The sequence below is a fragment of the Xiphophorus maculatus genome, chromosome 4, assembly GCF_002775205.1.
Source record: "Xiphophorus maculatus strain JP 163 A chromosome 4, X_maculatus-5.0-male, whole genome shotgun sequence".
NCBI classification, from domain to species: Eukaryota; Metazoa; Chordata; class Actinopteri; order Cyprinodontiformes; family Poeciliidae; genus Xiphophorus; species Xiphophorus maculatus.
In genome coordinates this window covers 15,179,280-15,193,490 of record NC_036446.1, presented here as the reverse complement: position 1 = coordinate 15,193,490, position 14,211 = coordinate 15,179,280, and the positions used below count along the sequence as shown (strand labels likewise).

The following is a 14,211-nucleotide window of genomic DNA, read 5'->3' as shown; positions in this document are numbered from 1 at the left end:
AGCCATCAGTCAAACGTGGTGGTAGAATGATGGTCCTGGTCAGTTTTCCTGCGTCATGACTGGGCTGACTTGCCCTAATAGACATGACCATGGATTCTGGTAGAGCCAGGACAATAACATTTCGGTGTGGCCTAGTCAAAGTCTGCATTCTAATGCAACTGAAATGCCATTGATGAATTAAAAGAAGTGTGGAAATAAGAGTAGAAGTAAATGTGGGTACAAGGGTGACTCAACTAAAGTTGTGTCAATTACTTAATCACATGGAGTCAGGCTGGCTCCCTTATCAATGAACTCATTTGAAAATAGATTTTTCATATTTTGCTCATTGTTTGATTAAATTATTTTAAGGTGGGGCAAATAATTTAAAAGCTGTAAGAAAAATCTCTTAACAGAGTTTGATAAACATAAAGTTTCCACAATAGGATCTGGGAATCTGTTTAGTTTTCCATTCCTCAGAGAATTCCCACCCAAGACAAACAGTAACACATTTTAATGTTTGACATTTTTGAAGTATTTTATTTTCTTTTTTGTCAGAAATCACAGCCATATATTCATAAATACCTAATTACTACATTCAACAAAGAATATATTACATTACGATGAATTTAAACAAGTACATTAATAAAAAAAGAACCAAAAAAACAAAAAAAACAACAGGATTTCACAGCATCTAGACATCCTCCACTGAGTAACAGGGCTATTGCATGGGCGTGCGTGGGTTGGAGACGGAGACCCAGGGAGGCTGAGTAAGAGTTTTATCTTACTGCACTGTCCTCCCCAGCTAATTGGCAGCTTACCTCAGCTTGCATGCATCCTCATTTGCTGATGGGCTGCACGGGTGGCTCTTTGCTGCTGTGGAAAAGTAACAGACTGCACTTTTTAATTCTTATCTAGTTTAGGCCTTGCTCATTTAAACAACAAAAAAAAACCAATTAGTTTTGAATGAAGTAATTAGTGATCGGATAAATTTATTTAATGTCATCTCTAAGTCTTATTTTGAAGGTGTGACATACTGCAGACGCTTGGATGTAAAGCCCCTGATTGCTAATGTTCATCGTGTGGACTGCAACTCATTCACAGGCTCCCAAATTACTGAGGCACTTGGACGTGATATAGGGTTCGTGTGGCATAATTGTGCTTCAGTCTTAGTCAAAAATCCCCTTTTAGTACATCTAAAATTATTTCTCCTTTTTTGAAAGGCTTCATGTTTTTACACAAACACCTTAAAAACCACAGTCATGTCAGTGATGGCCTCCAGGGTTTCAGATGGCACATTCAGCCCTAAAACTCAGGCTGAATGATTCTGATGGTGAAAGTAGTCGGTGAACTACTGGACAGATTTCAGGGCAGAGGAGAGGTTGTAAACATGTATGCAATGTTAAAAAAAAAAAAAAAGAAAAAACCCCTTTGTAATCAGGTCCAGCTTAATTACATGTGTGATTTTGTGGCTGATATTTAGAACATGATGACAGCTTTGGGCAGCATTGGGGTCCTTCAAAAAAGGTCAAGAGAAATGGAAGATTCTTGATGGAAAGTTTGGCTCTCCAATTACAATTTTAATCAAAGTCAAGATTATAAAATCCTTCAATTTTTTTTTGGCACCGTGTCCTTTAATGGCTGTTTGATAAAGGCTTAATTTTGTAAGGTGTAATTATTAAAGTGGCTTCAAAGCTATGTTCTGTCTTAAAAAGTAAATGAGTCAATATTTAAAGTATTAAGAAGCAGTTTCATCTGCTGGCTGTTTATGAGAGTCCTTATATATAAACTGTAAAGGTGCATCCCAAAAAATTTAGACCATCACTGAAAAGTTTGTGTCTAATTCATTTAAAACGTTAGCAAGAATATTAATGGCACCCCAGTGATGATTTGGGGTGCTATAGCGTCTGCTGGTGTTGGTCTGTTTATTGTTTTTTTTTTTTTATCATATCCAAAGTCAGCATCTACCATCAAAGTTTAGAGCACTTTATGTTCAGCTTTATGGAGATGCTGATTTCATCTTCCAGCAGGACTTAGCCCCTACCTTGAGTAAAGAACCTGTATAAGCCTAAGGACTACTACTGTGATTCATTGAGCAGCAAACTAGACTGAACATAAATCCGACAGGGAATATTTTTAGGTATTGTCAAGAGGAAGATGGGAGATCCAACAATTCACACCAGCTGACGGCCTCTACCAAAGCAAACCTCATCAGAACCAGAGGATCCATGTCACGCTGCACTGACAGAGTAATTCAAGCAAAAGGAGCCCTGACTAAGTTTTGAGTATAGATACTGTACTGTAAAATAAAATAGGTTTTTATGTCTGTTTTTAAAGTCTTTTTAATTAGCTGGAAGCCATAATCAACTTTAACCAAAAAATATTTCCTTGAAATAGATCACTCTACATGTAATAATCTCTAAAATATGACTCTGTCTTTGTGAATTGAATAACTGAATTAAATTAAATTCTCCAGGATATTTTAAAGTGTTGAGATGCACCTGTACATCACTGTAAGTCTGATTTATGGGTGAAGGTATGACTAACTAGTCATGCCAGCAGCAGTGAAGCATAGCAGAGGAGGAGGGGGAAACACAGGCATTCTTGCTGTGCAGCACGGGGGGCCATGTCTCAGGGTCTCTGAGCCAGCTTTGCTGAGCTCAGAGGCCAGATGAGGTGGGCTGTGGCTGGGTCTCAGCTGCTCTGAGTCAGGACAGGAAGAACGCAGGAGCGCACCCTGCTTTCACTCCATCTGTGAAACATCTCAGAGTGAGCTTTTTCTGGCCAGCAGCAGCAAAAACAACAAAAAAAAACACTAAAAGCAAGGCTTTTTTTAACCCCCTCTCTCCCCCCCAAAAAGCATAAACATATAAAAATGGCAGGCTTTTCTTTTAAAAGAACAATGATTAAAGTAATAAAAACATACAAAATTCATTTAAGTCTTCATATTATGTACAATACAAGGCTGAAGCACCCTTTAAAATTCTTATTTTCAAACTTTCTATTTTGAAATAAAACATTTCCTTAATTCTTTAAAAAACATGTACATTTTCTAGGTTTTCCCTAATTTGAATAGTTCTTTGTTGTAACACAGTACCAACAGGTAGTTCTTCAGCTTTAATTCTTAAGTGCATTTCCAGTTCAAAAGCTCACGTGGCCGCTGTGGTAAAAATCTGTCCCAACTGGCTGGAAGCCTTCGTTTGGAGATTTGGAGCTTTCAAGTCTTGTGATGAAACCCCTCAAAGGACAAAGGGGGGCAGCTGCTCCTTCATTGGCAGGATTGTCTGTGTGGCTGTGGTGGTGAGGGATGCAGGAACTAAACAGCAGAGCAGCAGGAGCTAAAGAATGTGACTAGCAGGCATTTGCTTGTAACTGTGTGTTGATCTTCAGGTTCTCCTGCCTCTCAGGGTTGGCTACATTGGCACGCATCAGTGGCTTTTGGAGCAGTCCCTGGCAAGCCACAGTCCAAAGACTAACTGTCCTTCAATGAATGGTCCTGTCTCTTGTGCATTCACCTGTTTATTCATTCACTCAAGCCATTTAATTCACTAATCTTATCTAGCCAGCCACATTCCCCTCCACGAAGCCACAAGGACGAAACCGTGAAAAAATAAACTCTAAGTCTGAAGGGGAGGCGGCCGGGAGCGGGGGGTCTTCAGGTTGGCACGTCGGGGTCACCTTGGAGGGTATCCTTTGTAATGGCTGCCTCTCGGCCAATGTGTCTGCGGGAGTGTCAGACACTTCCTGAAGTGCTCCAGCTCTGCTTGTAGCTTCTCCCGCTCCACTGCCAGCTTCTGTCTCTGCGACATCAGCTCCTGAGCAACAGAGGAGGAGTCAAGTGTTACAAAGGACGTAGATAAGGAAAAACTGAAAGTCACTCATTCAGGTCTATAAGATATTACTGAATGAAAGGATTGTTTTTTTTTTTCAAGCAGCACTACAGGTTTATGTAAGAAATATTCTGCATCCTTATATGACTCTGGGTCAGTAACCCTTCATAACCAATTTTTACCTCCGTTCTGTCCTTTTCTACATCTAAACTAATATTTTGTACTATATTAGTTTTCAACTAATATATTAGTCCATCCATCCATCCATTTTCTGTTCACCCTTGTCCCTAATGGGGTCGGGAGGGTTGCTGGTGCCCATCTCCAGCTACGTTCCGGGCGAGAGGCGGGGTACACCCTGGACAGGTCGCCAGTCTGTCGCAGGGCAACACAGAGACATACAGGACAAACAACCATGCACACACACACTCACACCTAGGGAGAATTTAGAGAAACCAATTGACCTGACAGTCATGTTTTTGGACTGTGGGAGGAAGCCGGAGTACCCGGAGAGAACCCACGCATGCACAGGGAGAACATGCAAACTCCATGCAGAAAGACCCCGGCCGGGAATCGAACCCAGGACCTTCTTGCTGCAAGGCAACAGTGCTACCAACTGCGCCACTGTGCAGCCCTAATATATTAGTTTTCAACTAATATAGTAGGGGTATACAGTAGATCCTGGGCATTATCATAATGTTCTATATGTGTGTGTGTGTGTGTGTGTGTGTGTCTTACCCCCATGCTGTGAGACAGCTGCTCAGCAGTCAGACTGAGGTTGTAGTTCTGAGCTTCTAGTCTTCGACACTGGCTCTGTAATACTTGTCTCTCCAAAGTTTGCTCTGTCAGATAAAGCAGGATGTGGAGAAAGAAATAGATAACGGTGTCACAGTTAGAAGTTAAGAAGAAGGGCAGAGAAAAGTTTCCCATGTTCAGCTGTAGGTGCAAGTCTTCCTATTTCAAGGTGACAGGAAACCACTTATGAGAATGTGTCAGCTACACACACACCTGAAGAGTAAATACCTCCCTCTAGTGGCAGAGAAATTCAACAACAATATATGTTGACAACATATATTTTTATTTAATTTCTAGAATTTTCAATATATTGACAGCAAGCTGAACTCTAAATTTATACCTTTTAACCAGTTTACATCTGGTCTCTGAGAAAATACCCCAATGTACTCTAGTTACCGATATAAAAGGGATTTAATTGACCCAAATTTAAAAGTTGAAAATTGTTCATCTATACACTTTAAGAAGAGTTGTGAGATTTTATGTTGCCAGTATCATCACTGTACATGTTATGGTGCTGCTTACCTTCAACATATTCCTGATATGCTTCAAATATAGATTCAATTCCCTGCCACTTGGGAACCGGAGCCTCATCTTCCTCCTCATCATCTTCCTCTTCTGAGTCATCTGGACCAGACAGGTCCTCCCTCATCACTGCTGCCTCCTTGTGGAGGGGCATTGGAAAGTGCTGTCCATTGGGCTGAGGGTGGGAGAGGGAGTGGGAAAGGGGCAGAGGAAATGGTGGTGCACTCGAGTGAGGCTGGGAAAGTGGCTGAGGCGGACGGCTAGGGGCGTTCTGAAGCTCGGGAATGTTATAGTGGACCGAGGACTCCTGGAGGTGAGATGAATCTGACACATTTGCTGCCACTCCTGAAGATAAAAAAAACAAACAAAAAAAAAAACAGGAGACAAAAATACAACTAATGAGTAATTTCCAATCAGATTTTTTTTCCTTTATTGCCATAGGATAACTCATGTAGTGGTAATTTTACAGTATTTCTAACAAATTATGCAGAGAATTTATAGATTTCTCTTTTCTACATCAAACACCACATCTTTTCTATGTATACAAATCTTTTTGTTTTGAGCTGCAAGTGAGAGCACAACTAATCATTTACATTTAGTACTAAAAATATTATTGGATTTCTTGCACAAAATGTTAAGAGAAATATTTACAGCATTATTGAAAATTTTGTTGATGAGACTCAAGCTTAAAGCTATAACTTCAGTAAAATATGAATCCTACAACATGTATTATCACAGAAATTACATTTAAACTGGAGGCTTAAAATTTTTTAATGGCATAATAATTACTATGACTAGTTTGAAGTTGTCAATGTGTTATATTTGAAATCGCTATTGACTATTGTTTAGCAGCATTAAGCAGCAATGTTACAATATTTCAGAATTTTAAATATTTTACAACTACAGCAACCATCAGAATGACAAAGTACTAGAATAATTCTTAATTTAAAATTATATTGTCACAGAAATAAACACCTAAAAACCAGAAATATTAATATTTTTGATGTATTTTGAAACTTGTGTCTAATAGATGCACCAAATTAAATTTATAACTTTGTAAACCTTCAGGCAGCCAAACATGTTTGAAGACTATTAGACTTATAATCTGTAATTATAGAAAAAACTGTATATTATATTTATACACAGTAGTTTTTGATAGCACATTGTTGATAAATTACTATAAATATGAGAATATTAAATCATGTATGTTTATGAACCTGTGAGAATTTATGATGTTCATATTTTAGTTTCCAGCTGAATTAAGTGTTCAGTGATTGAAGTGACCATTGCAAATGTAATTAAGCCTCAGATTTTTACTGAACTGACATTGTGCATTAAAATTACTTTCGCACACAAAGCTTGTTACCTTTGTGTTTCTGCAGAGCTTTTTGAGTGGACTGAAGAACAGATTCATGGAACTGCTGGGCGAATTCCTCTGGGGTGAAGCTGTCCCAAGGTTTTGTGCGGCCATTGATGCTGTGAAGTCCCTCTTTAGCCTGCAGGGGGAGCGGCGGCCGCAAGCTGTTGAGCAAGCTGGAGTTCCTCTTCGGGATGGGTCCCTCACCGGGCCCCCGGGCCTTATCTGGGTAGACAGCTGGGGAGGGGGGCGCCTTTGGCCGTAAGGTATCCCCAACGGGTTTTGGATGACCATTGGGGGATGCTGGGCAATGTGATGGAGGACTATGCTGTCTGACATTATGGTGGTCTTCAGATTCAGAGGAGTGCCGAGTAACTGCTGGATCTGCAATTGTTTCAGCAAATGTTATCATGATGAGGTCAAGATCCACATCATCACTGCTGTGGCATGAATACTTCACATTTACAGCTAGAAATATTTACTAGAAAAAAAGTTTAGAAAAAGCTTTTTAAATACTTAAGTGATGAAAAGGTGAGTGACTATTCAGTGACAAGCATCTTACCAGAAACATGTGCTGGAGGGCTCTTGCACAGTGGATGAGGTGAATGTCTGATTGTATCCAAGGTCACACTTTTTTCTTTAATGGCTTGAAGCAGTTCCACCACTCTTTCATTGTCTACAAGACAACAGTTAAACATGATTCATGTCTGTGATGTTCATTTACTGCTACACTATAGTTAGTCTTCCTAAACTGTGACTGTAAAGATTCAGCCTGAACTCCCAGTTCAGACATGTATACGATCTTTAACAAAACCATTTAAGCTTTTAAAGACATTTTGGACACAGTTTAAAAAATGCAAGGTTTTGACGATAATTCTTCATTTGAATGCTAAGGAACAATTAAAGAAAAGCTGATAAATAAAGGGCTTAGAATTGTAATTCGACAAACGTGTGTACAAACCGATTTGCCAAGTCCTCCCATCTAACTGGGACAAAGCAAAAGTTAGTCATAGTGCACACACTGCTCAATACACGTTGCATATAATGTAGGGATATGTAGTTGACATCATTTTTTGACCCTTTTATAATTTCCTTTGAGGCTTGAGTCAGCATGTTCATGGGAGTGGAGTGCAAATAAGCCCAACAGAGCTCATCTGAAGTGAAGCATCAGCATACTGCAGAACAGAATGCAACTGACTTTTGCTTTTTAAGATCCAAATGGGCATCGTTCTGCTGAAATGAGATGCCCAAGACAAAACAAAAGAAACTGATGTATATTTTTTGTCAGGCAAATGACCCGAGTCAATTTGTCGTTCCTGTGTTCTTAACTCTAAAATAACTATTTCTGAAAATATATAAAAGAATAGCTAAAACAAAACAGGTCCAGTTTACCTGACTAATTTAAGATCGACTTTTTTATAAACTGCACAAATTTATTTAATTTTTGTCATCATTTTGTTTTTAAATTTTTGCCTAACAAGTTTTAGAAGGACAAATGAGAAAATCATGCTACTCTATTTTATACTTGTTAGATTAATTTTTAATTATAACAAAGTAACTAAAAAGAGTTGTATAAGTGTCACTGCTCCACAGACTGACCTTTTCTCTCCTGCACGGTGACATGAGAGAGCTTGAACATGGTGAGAAATCTCTTCTTGTCCTCCAGTTCTGGTGCTCGGTCCATTTCCTCCGGAGTGAAGCGCGTGCTGAGCTGAGCAGGAAGGGGTGGGGGCGTGCGCTTGGACTGTGAAGCAGGAGGCGAAGGGCTGCGTTCCCTGAGCATTCTCCTCCTTTTCCTTCTCTTTTGCTGCATGAGCTCATCACGCCGGCTCACAGTGGTCAGGCTAAACATGGTCAGAAACTCTAATTTCTGTATGGAAGCAAATCATACAGATCGTATTTAGTGTTGTACTATGATCACTTGTGTTTTCATTTGCCAGGTTAAAGAATAGAAAGCACATTTTACCTCTGTGGAGTCATCTAGTTTCAGTGGGGGCTGCTCTGCTACCCTCCTGAGATGGGCTCTCACCTCCTCCTCATCACTCTCATCATATGAGTCATCCAGCTCATAGTAGTAACCTGTAGAAACAGTGTCACAATATTTTACTGCCTCTTGTAAAAATGTCTGACTTTGAGATATGACGTAGGAGAGACTGGGGCAAGATGAGCCAAAAGGTAAGCAGAGCGACCCCTTGTTGCTAGGAAACGGTAAAAAAAACAGATCATTTGACCAAATAGTTGAGTCTGTGAAGAACCACACTGTTAAAGTTGTTAGACTTTACCAAAAAAACAAACAAACAAAAACATTTAGTGCATCATATGTTTCATAAGAATTGTGCTTAGAACATAATACATATTTTAAAATGTGTCTTACTACAACATGAAGTCATAAACTAAAGATAAAAGTGTAGCATAGTAACTGTAGACAGAAAAAGCTGAAATGGTGGCTTTGGGGTAAGTTGAGCCTGTGGAAGAAACAATGATTCTGGAATGAGGATTCAGTTCTAGCACCTTCTTTCTAAAGGTTAATGTTTGCTTCCAAAGCTCAATAAAACATTTTTTAAAATTTTATTTTACTAAACAGTTGTTTATCAGTAATTTGCAACAAGAACAGAAAGGTTATTGAACCCGATGAATTGTGTATAACAAATAAAATGCGCAGGATGGGAAAAACAGACTTATTTATGGAAGGAGGAGATGTATGATTGGTGGGGTTGAGTTGATGGGAGGATGAGTGTGTGTGTTTATGCTGTGCCATGAGATAACTTTATTGGACATGTGCTATGTTAGTTGAAACGGCCATCTGTACATTCATTCTGATAGCATGAAGGGATGCACAATATAAGTAAGTTAGCAATCAAACTAAGGTTGCCGTGATGTAGTGTTCCTAAATATGAAAAATGGCTCATCTTATCCCAGTCTCCTACTTCCAAGCAGGGTCCATCTGATCTTATTTCTGTGATGAATACCTTTCTCTCTGGCCTCCCTTCTCCTCTTCTCCTCCAGGTCCAGTTTACTGACAGGCCTTCGGTGCTGCTGCAGAAACTCATCATAGATCAGCACTGTGTCTGGGCCCGGCCCCTGCGCGGTTAGTGGTCCGATCCCAGCTCCTGCCATCATTCCAAGACCTTGTCCATGCCTGCTGTGCACTGGATGTCCCTGCAGGTTCTTCAGTCCAGCATGGATTTTTAAGCTTCCCTCCATTTCGTACTGACTCGGCAAAGACATGGACGCCCTCTGCTGGCTGAGGAGGGACTGGGTGGATTTCTCTAGATCAGCAAGGAAGGTTCCGTGCTCAGAGAGTACTAGAGGAGTTCTGTGAGGGGGGTATTTCTCAATCACCGCCATGTCTCTCCTTCGAGTTCCATCTTCATATTTAGAGGGCCCCTGGGGGCCCCGACTGAGCTCAAAGTGGCCCATTCCTGAGGGCTCGTGGCTACGTCTGGATTCTGAGGCAGTTTCTATGAGAGAGACGGGGTTCCACAGGGTGGTTGGAGGTGGCGGGTGGTGTTCACGTGGGGGCTGCGGAGGTTTGGGCGAGATAAGGGGTGGAGGGGCGCCTAAGTGGGGGTGATGTTCTCTGCTTCCTGGCTCGTGGTGGTTTTGCATGGACCTGCAGGCAGGAAATTTTAAGATGTTAAATGCATAAATAAAACACAATTTCTCTCCCAAAAAATTTATTTCCTATCAAACACACAGAACAGAGACACACAGCAGAGCCCATGTGCTGTGCCTGCTTCCTCTCAGCCCTGTCAGTGTGTCTGCACTGCAGCGTTATCAAACCCAGACAGAGTAGCCCTGAGCAGAGTGAGGATGTGGCCAAGGCACACACTTTCCTCCCAACACACAGGCTGCTTCTTTTTTTTTTTATCTGTTAGGCCTTTTGTAGTGTGGCATGCCCAGCAGAGAGCTGTGTATAAAAGAAGAGGCCAGTGGAAATGTCCTCCTGATGAGGTGCCAGAAAAAAAAACATCAACAGATGAATGGTAAAACAAATGAATTTTATAAATAACAAACAAATTATGACAGTACTAAAAGCTGCTCTAGAGATGCTAAATTAATGGTAACAGTCAAGAAGGAAGGACAGTTGGCCGATGGATATTTTTTCCCCAAGTATATTTCCAAATGAAAATGTGGAAGTATTACACACACTGCATGACTAGTTTAATTATCTATACACGATGTTTGGGTGTATGTGAATAAGCAAACTGCGTCTTATCTGCAATCTGCAGCCTTTGAGCTGTGATTATGTGATTACACTGAAGGGTTACTGATAGGGTGTGTGTGTGTGTGTGCCTCTCCAGTCCTGCCAGCATTAACCACAACCCTTACCTCTGAATCACGAGCAACACAAACACAGTCACCCTCACAATGAGAGGTAGGTATCAGGCTAATCCTGTGTGTGGTTGAGAGGATTAGCCTTTGTGTGTGTCCAAGTAGTCTGACTCCCTACATGTTTGAAACCCTTATCAATTCCTGCTCATAAACAGGAGTTATAAAGATTCAATGTTTCTACCGTCATCGGCTCCTATGCATAGCAGTGTTTTCTTCATTGCAGCACTAGAAGGAAGCCTAAAGGGAAGTATAGCAGATGTCATGTTCCAGAAATGGTTCATCTTTTTCCTGGAACTGCCTAAGCCAAACTCAATGCCAGCCTGGATTTAGAACTGCAGAACACAGCAATCACTGTCCCTACAGGCTGACAGAAGTGAACAAAAATCTCACTATTTGTGTGTTTTGTTGTAACAGATCCCAGAACGCTTTGTTTTCATCAGATAAGAGGAAAAAAAAATTGTGCAATCACTGAAAGAAATCATGAAGACACTGCCACGGCATGTGGTTTGAGAGTGTTAGCTCACCTGTGAGCGTCTGTCCTGTGATCCGGTACGTCAGCGGGCCGGCTCAGGTCCAGATGCTGCTCCAGAACCTGCTGGCGGAATTCAGACACCTGGGACTGGCGATCCTCTTTCTCCTGTCTCAGCCTGCGTTGCCGTGCCAACCATCTCTCCTCCTCATTGGCCCTCTGAGTGATCATTGAGGCGGTGAGTCCTGTGCCCACAGCGCCAGAACCCATGTAGAGGGCATGGTTGGAGATCAGACTGGAAACGTGATGATGGGGTTGAACCATTGATGGGTGGATTCCAGGCGGTACTGGTTTGGGAGCTGGAAGAGCAGGCTCTTTGGCTTTTTCTGCAGCAAAGACAGTAAGAATAATTTTTATATATTTTTATAAAAATGTAAATATATAAATTTTGCATTTTGTATGATCTGTTGCTTCATACAAATGGCAACTACTTAATAATCTCTTTTAGTTCAATTAATAAAGCAAGGCGTCATTTCTTAATAAAGTGTGCTTTGCTCATGCTACACTGTCATAATCTTATATCAGTAGTGAAAAATATATTTTATCATATTTTGCTAGCTTGTCATTTCTGTATCCATCTCATTTGCATAGTTGGCACGTGGATTCCTGTAATGTAACCAACACATGCAAAATTAAAATAAAGATTAAAAATGTTGAAGCAAAATCAATATAATCATCATTAAAGATTTGTAGGTTACATATTTGTTCTCACTAATTTGAGGAAACTATGTCTGCTTAAGCAAACATTTAAAATAAGCAATTTTATTTTGTGCACCAGATAAAATTAGGTATTTGATTGAAATTAGTTATCTAGTGAGAATAACCCAAAACAGATGGTGCGATTGTTCAAACTATTTTTACTCCTTAGTTAAACTCCCTAACTCCTCAGGTTAATTTATGTAGAACTAAATTACAAATGTAGTCTGAAAACAAATAAATACAATTTATATCAAGCTCCATGAATTCAAATTCAGTATAAATGAATCTGCTTCATCCCAGCAAACCTATTTATAAGGTAAAGTACAAAGTGATATGATCATACATACCCAATGGTAAAACATTAAGTAAGACAAGGAGATTTGTGCTTAGCGGAGGATTTTCTAAAATCTGTCATCCAGAGGATATGGCAAAAGAAACAACTTTCATTTTACAGCAAAAAACATCTGCTGCTACCATAAGAGCAACAATAAATGCTTTATTCAAACTGTGATTTAGTACAGTCCTAGTGTTATGTTCTATATTGTAACTGATGTATGAAGTGGCCTACTTGATGTGCAAGTTTTGTTTTTAAAACAATATTTTTGCTTGTGAAATTCTGTAATAAATTCAGTAATAAATCCATACAAAATAAGAATTTGCTAAAATATGTATTTTTTTAATTTTCTTCCTCACTGTAAACAATAAGCCCATCTGTGAGCTGGTTTTGTCTGAGTAACAGTCCAGGTCAGCATATCCATTTGTTTTCAGAAAATATTGAGCATAAGTTTGATCTAAGCTATTTCAGTGTTTATAAGCAACATGAATGCAGCCCTTGGAGGCGACATGGGGAGCATGGACACATACCAGCCCGGTTAGGGGTCAGCCTCTCAGGCTTGCTTCGTTCCTCCTGTCCTCTCATGGAGTGGAGCTCAGCCAGATAGTGGTTCTCCATGGCCTTGGATGCCTGCAGCTCCTTCTCTCTCAGAGCTCTTTCCTTCTGCCTCTCCAGCTCCTTCTCCCTCTCCTTTTCCTTCTCTCGCTCTCTCTCGCGCTCCCGTTCCCTCTCCCTCTCCCTCTCGAGCTCCTTCTCCCGTTCCCGTTCACGCTCGCGTTCCCTCTCACGCTCCTTCTCTCTCTCAGCCTCGCGCTCCCTTTCTTTTTCACGTTCGCGCTCTCGTTCGCGTTCTCGTTCGCGTTCCCTCTCACGCTGTCGCAGCTCATCTTCCAGCTGGAGTCTGGAAAAACAAATTGCACAAGGAAACAAAACAATGTCAGCAAAATTAGAAGAAGACAACACTTAATTGTGACATACTGCTGAGATATGCTCTATGCATTTACCAAGGGAGACTTTACCTCTCAGACTGCAGTGCTGATAATGAAGGGTGTGCAAAATCTCCAGGGTAGCGGACGCCAGGTAGGTGCATGTGAACAGCAGAAGGATGGAGGGGGGGTAAAGCTCCCCCTGCTGGCAGTGGATAGAAAGGTGACCTTAAAGCAGAGAGGCAGAACGGGTCATCCATCCTGGGATATGAGGATTACAAGGGAAAAAAAGGAAAGGAAAAGAACGTCAGTCAGTCTCCTCATGTGACAGTACAGCTTTTACTTTCATTAACCTGTCTGCCTCCCTCTCCCAAAGAAGCGACATCCCTGGGTCTTCCATCTTTTCCAGGAGGCAGCGGTATCTGTCAGCTAAGCTCCAGCACCACACAAGAACCATGAAAGGACAGCGCTGGATGTTGATGCACAGCTTATGTGCATGTGTGTGACATCCACAGCCCACCCCTCATTAAATCCATTATGGAGGAGTGTGTGTGATGGGTACTGCAGTCCTATGATGTTAGATGACAGACTAGGGGCATGCAGCCAGTTAGAGAGCCTAAAGCACGAGAAGTCCTTCTCAGCATGCACACAATCACGAGGGAAATGCATTTAAAAGTGTTGCTGCACAAGATTTGGAAAAATGCACAATTACAACATTTTATATAAAGATCGCGATGATGACATTCGTTGCAATTCCCCAGTTTTTTTCTCCACTGTTCCGTTTCATTTCTGTAATCAAAATGTTTCTGCAGCTTTTCCAGAGATTTCACATCTCACACACTAAAATTTATATCAGGTATGGGCACCAAAGGAAGAGAGGCCACTAGACAAATATACTGCTGGGTGACAGA

General features: G+C 40.9%; 1 protein-coding gene across 7 annotated transcripts in view; it reads right to left on the bottom strand.

Moving 5' to 3' along the window:
* Positions 1-488: 488 nt before the first annotated feature.
* gse1 (Gse1 coiled-coil protein) overlaps positions 489-14,211 on the bottom strand; it is a 187,014-nt gene continuing 173,291 nt past the window's right edge. For all 7 annotated transcript variants that reach the window (XM_023331942.1, XM_023331946.1, XM_023331943.1 and 4 more), the window contains 11 exons: positions 13,394-13,561; positions 12,905-13,275; positions 11,337-11,667; positions 9,447-10,090; positions 8,444-8,556; positions 8,077-8,347; positions 7,040-7,153; positions 6,487-6,861; positions 5,121-5,465; positions 4,542-4,645; positions 489-3,791 (listed from right to left, as the gene is read on the bottom strand). In XM_023331942.1, coding sequence (XP_023187710.1) covers positions 3,651-3,791; positions 4,542-4,645; positions 5,121-5,465; positions 6,487-6,861; positions 7,040-7,153; positions 8,077-8,347; positions 8,444-8,556; positions 9,447-10,090; positions 11,337-11,667; positions 12,905-13,275; positions 13,394-13,561 — 2,977 coding nt within the window. In that variant the 3' untranslated portion in view covers positions 489-3,650. The remainder of the gene's footprint in view (positions 3,792-4,541; positions 4,646-5,120; positions 5,466-6,486; positions 6,862-7,039; positions 7,154-8,076; positions 8,348-8,443; positions 8,557-9,446; positions 10,091-11,336; positions 11,668-12,904; positions 13,276-13,393; positions 13,562-14,211) is intronic.